General features: G+C 44.9%; 1 protein-coding gene across 4 annotated transcripts in view; it reads right to left on the bottom strand.

Moving 5' to 3' along the window:
* SETD2 (SET domain containing 2, histone lysine methyltransferase) overlaps positions 1-13266 on the bottom strand; it is a 92019-nt gene that overhangs the window by 42337 nt on the left and 36416 nt on the right. For all 4 annotated transcript variants that reach the window (XR_014503647.1, XR_014503648.1, XM_083405883.1 and 1 more), the window contains exons 6-11: positions 12138-12266; positions 10015-10138; positions 9286-9363; positions 5889-5986; positions 3005-3131; positions 1523-1657 (exon numbers count right to left, since the gene is read on the bottom strand). Coding sequence is in view for 2 of the 4 variants with exons in the window: in XM_083405883.1 (XP_083262009.1) it covers positions 1523-1657; positions 3005-3131; positions 5889-5986; positions 9286-9363; positions 10015-10138; positions 12138-12266 (691 nt within the window). In the remaining 2 variants the exon portion in view is untranslated. The remainder of the gene's footprint in view (positions 1-1522; positions 1658-3004; positions 3132-5888; positions 5987-9285; positions 9364-10014; positions 10139-12137; positions 12267-13266) is intronic.

Below are 13266 nucleotides of genomic sequence, written 5' to 3' on the forward strand. Positions count from 1 at the left end.
GTTCGACTTCTGAGCCCCTCTGAGCCAAAGGCAGAAAGCCCAGCCAGCAGCCAAACGAAGCCTCAAGCGGTGGTTCCCACAGCGCAGCAATCCGGCAAAGGGGATGCAGCAAGGAAAACCACTGTCACCTCTCCGCTGGGAAGCGTTGAGCAAAGGCGACTCCCCAGGCAACGCGGCCGATTTGATCGGCACAAGGCATGCAAGCTCCACTCCCCAGTCGTTCTTAGACTCCTTAATGGGTGAGCAACGCAGCCAAGCAACATAGTTGGAGCTGCTTCCTTTGAAACCAGGGAAATTTAAGGGACATCATCAATAAGGGACCGCAGCAGGACACAGCGCTGGGTAAGGGACTGTCCCGCCAAATAAGGGGCGGTTGACAGCTATGATGCTGCACCCAGTATGGCTTGTAAGCTCCTGATAATGGTCATCTGGCTGGCCACTGTGAGAACAGGATGATGGACTAGAATGGCCACTGGCCCAATTCATCAGCCAGACTCCTCTGATCTTCTCATGCTAAAGTCAAAAACCCGCCATCATCGGGCAGAACTGCTTCACCCTAAGCAACAAACATGTCCATGGTCTGAAGAGCTAAGAATTATTCCGATATAGGTTTCATGACTTAGATCTGAGAGGCCTCATGTGTAGCTCTGGGAAACTTACTCCCCCAGGCAACTGTAAAAAGCAATTTCAAAGGGAGGCTCCAATCTGAAACTGCTGAATGGCAATGCATCCAAAAATCTAATTCTATTCATTTCAGTCTGAATAGAGACCATTGTTTCCTTTCCCACCGAAGGTGTTATTTTACCCAGCAATTCCAAGAGTTTTCTATTGTCAATCACTGCTAACTGCAAAAGGTGACTGTGCTCATTGCGCGTACATTTTAAGTTCTAATTGCATTTCCACTCTATTCAGCAAAGCTGAATAGATGACCGGGGGTGGCTAACCTGCAGCCCACATCCGTGCAGGTGAGTGGAGATGTTTGTGACGGAAAAGCCCAAACTCTGCAATTTGTAACAAGATGGGAGGGCAGGAGGTCTTATGCAGACACAATTTGGTTAGATTGTGCTGGGATCAACAACAGGTTTCTGATTGCACCGTGACTAAAGGAACAAAGGAACAGTGGCTGTTCCTCCTTTGAAAACAGAAATACGAGAACTCTTCAGATCTAGCTCCTGAACTAAGGGGAACATACAGGTTCTCTGTAAGGCAGAGAACAGAAGCAATGAAAAATGTGATAGTCCTAATACTAACAATGAGGGAGATTAAATTAGATGATGCACTACATAAAACAGTGAATAAAAGTCAAAAAGGGCATGTAACCCTGCCATAAGCAAAATCCCATCTGTAGGTTCAATGACAGATAAAATATCATGAAGTTGGAAATGTGCCCCCTCCCCCAAGCAAGGCTACTTCAATCCCTCAAAACTTCTCAGCCCCACCATTAAAAGTGAAATATTAAATTAGAATTTATTTAACTTCTTTGCCAACCACTTCCAGGTCAAATAAAAGAAGGAATAATCACCTGTATAAGTTTGAGGCAGGTAAGCTTTTGCTCCAGAGTCTCAATTCGCACCATCAGCCGAGACAAGCTGAGAACTTGATTTTTATCTGAAAGTCCTTCTCCGTTTTCCAGGAGTGCCTCTAATTCTCCGTCCACCTGCCAAAACCAAAAGAAAAGTTGCACAAAGCACAAGTGCACTTCCCTCCCCCAACCCTTTGCGATTTGGCATTTGTTCGGAAGGAGAGTTTATTTACTAGTGGGAAAGGTTTGGAATAGGTCACAATGGATTTCCAGAGTGCTGAAGTTACAAGTTGCGGAGAGATCAAATGAACCCTAAGCAGGAAGAAACTTCCTTATTCTACAGGGAGCTCCAATGCAGTTGACCTTGATCCTGCTTGCTCTTTGCATCCAAATGATAAAAACGTACCCTTTCCATTACAGGGCCAAATTTGTTCAGACTATTTTGCATTGGGGGGGGGGGGGGTGTTTCAGTTTCAAGACAGTGGTCTGAGTCTTTTCCAACCTGATTAATTCTGTAATTCCAGCAAAAGCCACCAATTTAACACCAATACAAACATGCTAAAAATTTGAATTTGGGTGAATAATTATTCCAGGAAAATAATAATAATAATAATAATAATAATAATAATAATAATAATAATTTATTTGTACCCCGCCCATCTGGCTGGGCCTCCCCAGCCACTCTGGGCGGCTTCCATAGAAACAAAAATACAGTAAAATATCACAGATTAAAAACTTCCCTGAACAGGGCTGCCTTAAGATGTCTTCTAAATGTCAGGTAGTTATTTATCGCTTTGACATCTGGTGGGAGGGCGTTCCACAGGGCGGGCGCCACTACCGAGAAGGCCCTCTGCCTGGTTCCCTGAATTTGCACATTACATTTCGAGCATGCCTGACACTCTCCTGCTGCAGCCATAGTCTAAATGTTCCACATCACACAAGGGGCCTGAATCGTGTGGGGCTGTTTTCCACGTCTGCAATGGAGGTGTAGCTTTGGCATGGGAAGCTCCCGTATGATGCAAAGAGCCAGCTGTTCCTGATGTGAAGTGGCACTGGCCATGGGGGGGGGGCAACTTTACTGAAAATTAGGTAACTGGGGAGAGTGCTGGCAAGTCCAGAGATGGTGGAGCCAAAACCAGACTGCAAAGCCACACCCCAGTAAAGGGATCGTAGCTAATGGCCAACGCTACTGGACAGATCTGTCCCACCTGCTTTGTGCAGGATGCTATGGTGCTTTTGTGGGCCCATGTCACTTTGAATGACAGTAACTGCTACGTGGTTTTGTAGGTTTGGAGCATCGGACTGTCTGAACCCAGCAGAGGATCATGCACCCGGTTCTGCTTTTTGAAGAAGTCACAGGAAGGAATATGAAAATCGGCTGCTGGTTTTCAAAACCTCTCAACCCCAGTGGTACACATGTAAGTCCCACTGCTGAAGAAAACAAAAACAAAGCTTCTCCTTCCCAACCCCTCCAACACTCACCGAATCCTTTTTGCGAGACCGCTCCTTCTTCATTTTGCCTCCTGCAGCTCTGATGCTGACCCGGTTTTCTCCCCCAAGGTAACCCCGGCAGTTGGCAGAGCCACAGAAACACTTCTGTGCCTCTTTGCTGTTTTGGAAAGAAACACATAGTACGAAAATGAATCGCTTGAAAATTCCACCGTTCTAGAGTTCAGCTCATTTGGTTGTCCTATCCCATGGCCTCCTTGAAGGCAAAAGCCAACATTTGTTAAAAACCAGAGCATCCATTCCCAGCTCAAACCCAAAAGTATATAGAAAGGCTTTATAGTGCTCCTGGAAGCATCTTGGGCTTTGATCAGCTTCTTAGAAAAGAGAGTGACGAAATCAGTTGTACAAATGCTCAACTGCTTTTTCTTACAATGTTCATCTTTCCTATTCAGGTCTTAAGGTAAAGGGTAAAGGGATCCCTGACTGTTAAGTCCAGTCGCGAATGACTCTGGGGTTGCGACGCTCATCTTGCTTTACAGGCCAAGGGAGCCGGAGTTTGTCCACAGACAGTTTTTCCAGGTCATGTGGCCAGCATGACTAAGCCGCTTCTGGCGAAGCCAGAGCAGCGCACAGAAATTCCGTTTAACTTCCCGCTGGAGCGGTACATATTTATCTACTTGCACTGTGTGCTTTCGAACTGCTAGGTTGGCAGGAGCTGGGACCAAACAACGGGAGCTCACCCTGTCGTGGGGATTCGAACCGCCAACCTTCTGATCGGCAAGCCCAAGAGGCTCAGTGGTTTAGACCACAGAGCCACCTAATTAAAGATAAAAGCTCTCTGAGCGGCTTTTGATACCGTTAACCAGAGGTAGGAAATTATGGGTCTTCAAGTTGTTGCTGAACTACAACTCCCATCAGCTCTTGCGATCATTGGCCAATGGCCAGGAATGATCAATGGGCTCTTCCTGGAGCTGCAGTGGTTCTGCTCCCATCTAAGGGTTTGGTTTCAGGAAGTGACTGCCTGTTAGCCCCTGGAAAGTGTAACGTGGATGCCACTGAGTCCACCATCTGGTTTAATATCTACATAAAGCTCCTGAGTGTGGCCATGAGGGGATTAGGAGCAAGGTGTCACCAACACCCTGTTTTTCCCTGTAACATCTGAATCAAGGTGAGGCCAGACCAATAAACTGAAGCTGAATCCTGCCAAGGAGGAGGCTGTGTGGGTATTCCTGGTATGGAAGATACCGTATTTTTCGCCCCATAGGACGCACCGGCCCTCAGGACGCACCTAGTTTTTTGGGGGGGGAAATAAAGGGGAAAAAAATTCTCCCCCCCCCAGGTGCGCTGCGCCAATCCTGAAGCTTGTGGCGTGCAGAGCTCAGCGCGCCCCAAGCTTCTGGGTGCCGGCAAGGTCTCCGCTAGCCGTGGGAGAGCTGGGTCTCCCACGGCTAGCGGATAGCTTCCTGAAGCCTAGAGAGCGAGAGGGGTCGGTGCGCACTGACCCCCCTCGCTCTCCAGGCTTCAGCGAAAGCCTGCATTCAACCCATTGGACGCACACACATTTCCCCTTCATTTTTGGAGGGGGAAAAGTGCGTCCTATAGGGCGAAAAATACGGTAGTTCTATTACCTGCTCTAGATGGGGTTGTACTATGATAAATTCTTTAAAAAATAAAATAAAAGCTAAGCACAACGCTATCAAATCCAGCCCATGAATTCTACTGAAATAACCACAGGGTGCCCACACACATGCCACAGAAGAATGGATAATTATTGTCACTGGCATTGCCAGAAGTTCAAAACCTGACCTTGAGTTGAATTCCCACCACTATTTCCTTTCATACCATCACCTATTTTTCTTAATTGTTAATTTTCCTTTGCTGATCTCATGCGTGGCTCAGTCTCTACAGCATGCTAGTCATTTATGCAACAGGACAACCAAAAAAACATATTCCAAGCATACTGCCAAATCTGACGTCTCCAACAAGCACCACTCAGGTTTTAAAGGATTTACAAAATTACGGCACAAAATTATTCCAGTAAAACAGGGTTCAAGGGTAAGCAGATTTTAACGAACTTGAAAACTGAGCCTATGATAGCTCACACATGAAGAGAGTACTTTCGTTACAGCTTGCCCATCCCAGCAATAACAAAATGTTCTCAGGGCAGCTTACAATAACAAATAAAAGTTAAAAATTCAACACATAAATGACAAACAACTTATGTATTGTTCAAACAACTTTGTTTCCCCCTCTCCCATCAAAATCAGTTAGAAAATTCCTCTGCTCTGATTTTTTATTTTTCTTTTAGAGAAAAGTAACTGATTCTCTTTTGGGGAGCATCTACTAGGAGAGACTATTCTACTGTGGTACAACAACACAATTAGGTTACGATTAGGGATATGCACTCTTTTAGAAAATGCACTGTTGTTTTTAACTTCATTCTCGTCATCCACCTTGAATACAGTGGTACCCCGCAAGATGAATGCCTCGCAAGACGAAAAACTCGCTAGACGAAAGGGTTTCCCGTTTTTTGAGTCGTTCCGCAAGACAAATTTCCCTGTGGGCTTGCGAGTTCTTTTCCTTTTCCTTAAAGCCGCTAATAGCTGTGCTTCGCAAGACGAAAAAACCGCAAGACGAAGAGACTTGCGGAACGGATTAATTTCGTCTTGCGAGGCACCACTGTACTCTGTAGCCAGGCGGAAAATAATAATGAAAAAAACCACCCACACATTATCTCTTCCAAACCAAGTGAGAACAAGAGCAGGGCAAACACAGATGAATCAGCTAATGAGCACCTGACCTCCGTAGTTCAGAAAATACGATCTACGTTTGATTGTGCGCAAGATCACTTTATTGGCTTCTGTTCAAGGATAGTCATTTACAAACAACAAAGCAAGCTAGTTAGGTCAAGACCTACCCATATCTCTGGAACTGGTAGTCAAAGGTTAGCTCTGAGCCTGACGGAACAAGTTTTGTGGTGAAAAAGCCAACCCGCAGCTGTCCGTTCACTGTCCACTAAAGTGGGGGGGGGGGGGGGGGGAGAGAATAAAGATGATTAGAACAATATGTATATCCATGGACTGTGGGCTCTTGCTGTGTTTTTTAAAGGGCATCTATTCTAGAAAAGGCTCTATCTCCGGAGAACTCAGCAGACGCACAAATCTCTATGCCGAGAGAATCCATTTGAAAGCATACCGTATTTTTCGCTCTATAAGACGCACCAGACCACAAGACGCACCTAGTTTTTGGAGGAGGAAAACAAGAAAAAAAATGTTCTGAATCTCAGAAGCCAGAACAGCAAGAGGGATCGCTGCGCAGTGAAAGCAGCAATCCCTCTTGCTGTTCTGGCTTCTGGGATAGCTGCGCAGCCTGCATTCATTCCATAAGACACACACACATTTCCCCTTACTTTTTAGGAGGGAAAAAGTGAGTCTTATAGAGCAAAAAATACGGTACTTCACACCCAACTTCATTTTAACTGCAATGCTTGGGAGTTCACAGCACTCCGCTTACATTAGGTATGCTGACGCAAGCTCGTTTTGTCCCCCTTCAGAAATGGATGGTGTTAAGAAACGGCCTTAGTTCCTTTCGGTATTAAAAAGCACTCACACAGCTTTTAAACGGGAATGCTGTGCTTTGTCTCATCATCTAAAACTGGGGGGGGGGGGGGTTCCTAAATTGTGTGGGGATCCTCTGTAAGTAGAAAGGTCTCTATGTTCCACGCAGACACCTGTAAACTCACGGAGGCTTGACACAATAAAGCTGATGGGCCAGAGGATATGAACCTATGCTGCCAATTCTCGTAGTAAGGTAAAGGGACCCCTGACCATCAGGTCCAGTCGTGGCCAACTCTGGGGTTGCGGCGCTCATCTTGCTTTATTGGCCGAGGGAGCCGGCATACAGCTTCCGGATCATGTGGCCAGCAGGACTAAGCCACTTCTGGTGAACCAGAACAGCGCACGGAAACGCTGTTTACCTTCCTGCCGGAGCGGTACCTATTGATCTACTTGCACTTTGACGTGCTTTCGAACTGCTAGGTTGGCAGGAGCAGGGACTGAGCAATGGGAGCTCACCCCGTCGCAGGGATTCGAACCGCCGACCTTCTGATCGGCAAGTCCTAGGCTCTGTGGTTTAACCCACAGCGCCACCCGCGTCCCAATTCCCGTAGTACCCCAGTATAAAGTAAGCAGCACATAAGCGGCACACAAAACACTACCAAACCATTCTACGTACTAAATCTTATATTAATAATCCAAAAATTGAGAGAGCTATGTACAAGATCTACTACAGAAGCCACAAACAGAAAACTCATTCAAATTGTGTCCAAAAGGAAGATTCAGTCTTTAAAGGTTCCTTTAGCCAGGCTCCTGTAGATATCAACAGAGGTAAGTTTGATCAAACGAAGTGTCGGTGATGTTACGCACAAGAGTTAGCCAGGGTGCCGGCATTTGTCACCTGTTTCGCCCATGAAGTCTTGGGCTTCTTCAGTAAAATCTCTCTCACAGTTTTGATATAGTTATAAACATTTACGTCCATATGTTACATTTCTTCTTAGATTAAGTTACAATATTTAATTTCTATCTTCAGGAAATTCTCCCTCAGGATCTTGGTGTGTTTACATACATTCAACTCCATATAGCTCTCTCAATTTTGTGATTATTAATATAAGATTTGGTACGTAGAATGGTCTGGTAGTGTTTTGTGTGCCGCTTATGTGCTGCTTACTTTATACTGGTCTACGACGGGCCAGAGGAGGCAGAGCTTGGTGGTGTAACCCCCCTCCATTCGCCCTCAGGATATTTGTTTATATGCCAAGAAGACAAGCGCCTGAATTGGACTCAGACATGCCTCTGGCCAGGTGATGTTGTCTTTTACGCACCTGGCAGGCCACGTGACCCCCAGAGCCAATTTCAGTATTCTTATACTGCTTGCTACTTCAACTCTGTGTGCTTTGAAATAATAAATTCTACACATGTGCACAACTGCCTCTTTGCTCTTTCCTGGCCCCCACTGGGCCCATCTTTCAAAGATCTTTTGCCTGCCTGTGTCACAGCATTAATCTGCTCCTAGGCAACGTTTCTCATCAAAGCCTTTCCGCACTTAGGATCTCCTCCACCCCGGCTGACTCAGCCACTGAGCCTTTGGGCAACTTGTCCCTTGGAATACTTCTTACACAGAATTCCAGCTCCCCCTACTCTCCCAAGCCTGTGTACAAAGGCGCTGTTGTTTGCAAACATCAGAATGCTGACAGCTTCCTGCCCTGGGCAATAAAAATGTTTGTGAATGCAGTGACCTCACAGCAGTTCAGCCAATGGCACATGCAAAATGCACATACCTGAAAAATTAAGGGGGGGGGGATAGGAACCGTGTTAAAATCTATATGGAAATGGCAAGACATGGACAATTTGTTGATTGCCAGGGCTCAACTTTGGAAATTTATCAGCGTGCCTTAACTGACCTAGTTATTTTTATAAAATTCTATTGCCAATGTTTAATATTTGCAAACATGTTTAAAATCATCAAAAGCAAAATAATATCAGGAATACAGCGCATGTGAATGCCATATCTAAGCTTTAGAATTGAATACTGTAATGCATTCTAAGTGGGGCTACCCTGAAGACTGTCTAAAAAATGCCACTAGTCCTGAAAGTGACTGTCAGGTTGTTGAGTGGCACAGCTAGTTGAGACCACATAACACCACTCCAGAGTAACTTGTATTGGTTGCTTATACATTTCAGAGCTGAATTCAAGATACTACTATTGACACACAGTTTGAACAACTTTATTTCTGGCACCAGTTTTAAAGATGCATCTTTTTTACTCAGGCTTTTAGATGAAGTGAAGCTACATGACTTGTTGCTAGTTGTATGTTTTCCCTGCGGTATCACACACGGATTTTGAATTGTTTTCAAAGGTTTGTTTTTTGTGTATAAAATTGCTTTATGGTAACTGGTTAACACGATTCATGTTGCTCTGTTTGGTTTTATGTTATCTGAAGTTCTAATTTATAAATTATAAAATTATATAGATTTATATGAAATCATAGAGGTGACGCTCCCCGCACAAGAACACTGCCAAAAGTGTTTATCTCTGCTGACATTTCACAAGATGAGCATGCATTTTAAAATGCTCTTACCCCGCACATCAAAGTCCAGCAAGTGAAGAGGGGCAAAAGCCTTTTAAAACGTGTCGCTCACTGTGCTGGCTACCCATATGCCTTATGGTCACTTCCATGTAAAGGAGCTGTAACATAAACCCTCATTTAGGCCAAAATCAAGTATAAAAACTGCATCAAGTTTCTTCCTGCGACTCACTTTCTGCGTCTCACAGTTTGGCTCGCAGCTGTGGTTCATAAAACGAGAGCAGTTTCCTTTCTGGGTGGCATCTATTATCTGAAAAGGAAAACATTTGTTTGTATCTCTTCATTAAAAAAATGGAGCCTGACCCATATTCAAAGACTTTCTACAGGGTTTCAACTGGAATTCTGTCTGCTTCAAGTGTTGTTAGGCCACGCTGATGGAGGAAATGACGGCATCCTTATAAAGAACTAATTCAACTTATGTTAGAATTTACTCGTATCAGCAGTAGCCTGCAACTTGAAAGGATCACAAGACCCTCTGTAGAAGTTGTGGGACTTTCTTTACAGTGCACAAAGTACAGTGGTGCCTCGCAAGACGAAATTAATTCGTTCTGCGAGTTTTTTCATCTTGTGAATTTTTCGTCTTGCGAAGCACGGTTTCCCATAGGAAATGCATTGACGGTTTCCCATAGGAATGCATTGACGGTTTTAAGAAAAAGGCGCAAGACGTTTTCGTCTTGCGAAGCAAGCCCATAGGGAAATTCGTCTTGCGAAGCAACTCAAAAAACTAAAAACTCTTTCGTCTTGCGAGTTCCTCGTCTTGCGAGGCATTCGTCTTGCGAGGTATCACTGTACAGCAGTAGGAGAGAGAGAAAAACGAACAATGGGTTCACGCATACACAGTGAACTCTTAAAGTATTCGGACAATGCACAGCCTAAACACTGAAAACGATTTGTAACTCACCTCATCGTTTTTCAATGCCATGAAGTAATAATGGATATTCTTGCTTCGGGCATACTCCTTCACTCGGGTTTTGAACTCTTTGTGATCGAGAACTTCGCCACAGTATTCCAGTACAAAAGTGTTGCTAAGTAGGCCCAAGAAAGAAAGAAAAAAAGCCTAAGACATAGCAGCAACCTGGCTTGGACCTATAATACCTTAAACAATCTGAGTCTGGAATCTCTTAGGGACTGCCTTCCTCCCAATAGGAAACTAACCTCCTGAGCTCTGTGATTTGCTAGAAAGGTCCTGCTCAGAGCTCCACCTCTTAGTGGTGCTAGATTGTTACCCACTAGGAGCGGGGACTTCCTGGTGCTTACTTCAACAATGTGAACTTTCAGAAAGTGGCCAAGAAACTCTCTCATTTGCTAAGCATTTGAGGTTGTTTTCCAATGATCTGCCATCAACCAGGCATGCTTCACTGGGGGGGGGGGGGTGTCAAATTTTGCCTTGTATTCTGTAATTGTATTATTTCTTTTTATTACGCACTTTGGAGATTAGATCTGAAAAACAGTATATAAATACTGTTGATAAATGACTAGACACTAATTAGAAAGAGAATAATAAATAATAATAATAATAATAATAATAATAATAATAATAATAATAATTTGTTATTTATACCCTGCCCTCCCCAGCCAAGGCCGGGCTCAGAGCGGCTTAGAAGCAATAATAAAAACAAGATGAATGATTACAACTTAAAAACAAAAATAAAATACAACATTAAAATAATGGAACATTAAAATATTAAAATGTAGCCTCATCGCAGGAGAAGGAAAAGAAAAAAGAAAGAGAGGGAGGGAGGGAATCAAATTGGCTCCAAGCCAAAGGCCAGGCGGAACAACTCTGTCTTACAGGCCCTGCGGAAAGAAATCAGATCCTGCAGGGCCCTGATCTCATGATTGAATCATGATTGAACCAAAGCCAGGGAGTTTGAACAATGCTGGACATAGTTATGTGTTAATTTTAAAACAGGGGTTCACTTAACTTATTAGTCAGAATAAACAGTACTGGCTTAGATGGACCAACAGCCTGTTTGGATGTAAAACAGTTTCCATGTGTTCAATAAAAAGATAGCATTTGCAAGAAGTATACATCATGGCTCTCACCTGCAGCTTCTGAGTCCTGTTAATGAGCTCTAGGCTCTACCCACACCAGCCTAATTTGGACTGAATACAACACAGAGTGTAACACCCCTGGAACGTGGCATCACCCTGTTTCTCCTCTATGCAGCCTAGGACCCTCGTAGCTATGGAACCGCCTCTCCTGGTATGCCCCGCAGAGGACCTTAAGGTCCACAAATGACAACACTTTGGAGGTCCCAAGTCGCAAGGTGGTTAGACTGGGCTCAACGAGGGCCAGGGCCTTTTCAGTACTGGCCCCGACTTGGTGGAACGCTCTGTCACAAGAGACCAGGGCCCTGCGGGACTTGACATCTTTCCGCAGGGCCTGCAAGGCAGAGCTATTCTGCCTGGCCTTTGGTTTGAACTCAGTCTGACCCTTATGGTTCCCTCCCCTGATGGTTTTGATCTATGGGCTATTATTAAAATGAGGCTGCATTTTAAATTGTATTTTTAACCTGTATTTTAAATTACCCCCCCCCCCCAGTAATATTTTTATTGTAATTTTACTGGTGTTAGCCACCCTGAGCCCGGCTCTGGCCAGGGAGGGCAGGTTATAAATAAGTTTTTGTTGTTGTTGTTGTTATCATCATCATCATTATTACTGCCCTGCCTTCCCCTGGGGAGGAGTTTGAAGGTGTTCGGTTTGATCCTGCTGGCCTTTGGCCTATGACCAGCCTTCTCCTTCCCAAAAGGAGTGTGTGCGCGCACACATACATACACTATGGACCTCGACATCCAACAGGTCCTTCTGCAGAGCACATCCTAACAGTGTCTTCATTCACTGGTACATGGAAAAGTGCTGACCCCCCATATGATGCTTATAGCTAATCCAAAGGCAAGAGAGTGGGAACAGCCTTCCTCTGCAAAATCCCTCTGCTGCCCAGAACGAAACCTTCCCTGCTGCTGTGCCCAAGAGGGGAAAACTGCTAAGATGGAGATCCTTTAAAACGAGGGAAGTCTTACGAGGGTAGGTCTTTTGCTGCTCTCAAGCCCCAGCCTTTCTTCTCTGTCAGAATGACTTCAACATCTGCATGCTGCTTCCTCTGAAACCGCCGGTTGGAGCAGTAGTCCCCATTGGGGCACCTTGAGGAACTAAGCAGAAGGAAAAATTATGTATGCGTTAGTAACCATGTGGATATTCCCTGGCCCGCTTGTAGCAGACACTCTGTAAATCACACACGTTTCTCTAAAGAAGCACAACAAATCCTGCAAGTCTCAGGTTTTGAACTTAAGTACCATGATGTAAGGGACACGGGTGGCGCTGTGGGTTAAACCACAGAGCCTAGGACTTGCCGATCAGAAGGTCGGCAGTTCGAATCCCCGCAACAGGGTGAGCTCCCATTGCTCGGTCCCTGCTCCTGCCCACCTAGCAGTTCGAAAGCACGTCAAAGTGCAAGTAGATAAATAGGTACCGCTCGGGAGGGAAGGTAAATGGCGTTTCCGTGTGCTGCTCTGGTTCACCAGAAGCGGCTTAGTCATGCTGGCCACATGACCTGGAAGCTGTACGCCGGCTCCCTCGGCCAGTAAAGCGAGATGAGCGCCACAACCCCAGAGCCGGTCACGACTGGACCTAACGGTCAGGGGTGCTTTACCTTTACCATGATGTAATCGTACTCTCAGATTAACGAACATTCCGGCATTTTAAAAAGAATCATTAACATTTGTACCTATTCATCATGCAAACTATTTTAGAAGTCTTAATGTGCCTGTTGAGCCAATGTATGAACATCACATATAACATACCAGTATTTATCACATTCAAATCTAACAGCTATCACATGACACGAAGGCCCAAAAGTTTTGCTATAAAGAACCATGAGGATCCAAGGAAATCTAGTACATTGGTCAAGACCCACATGGACCTAAGGTGGGGGTCACACAAGGGTCTTCTTGTCTGATAGGTTAATTTTTTTGAGAAAAGGTGAAAAATAGAGAGAAGTGACAAAGAGGAAGAAAAAAAAGGAAAGGAAATACAGTGGTACCCCGCAAGATGAATGCCTCGGAAGACGAAAAACTCGCTAGACGAAAGGGTTTTTCGTTTTCTGAGGTGCTTCGCAAGACGGATTTTCCTAAGGGCTTGCTTCGCTAGACG

Source organism: Podarcis tiliguerta (assembly GCF_965153285.1).
Source record: "Podarcis tiliguerta genome assembly, chromosome: 12".
Lineage (NCBI taxonomy): Eukaryota > Metazoa > Chordata > Lepidosauria > Squamata > Lacertidae > Podarcis > Podarcis tiliguerta.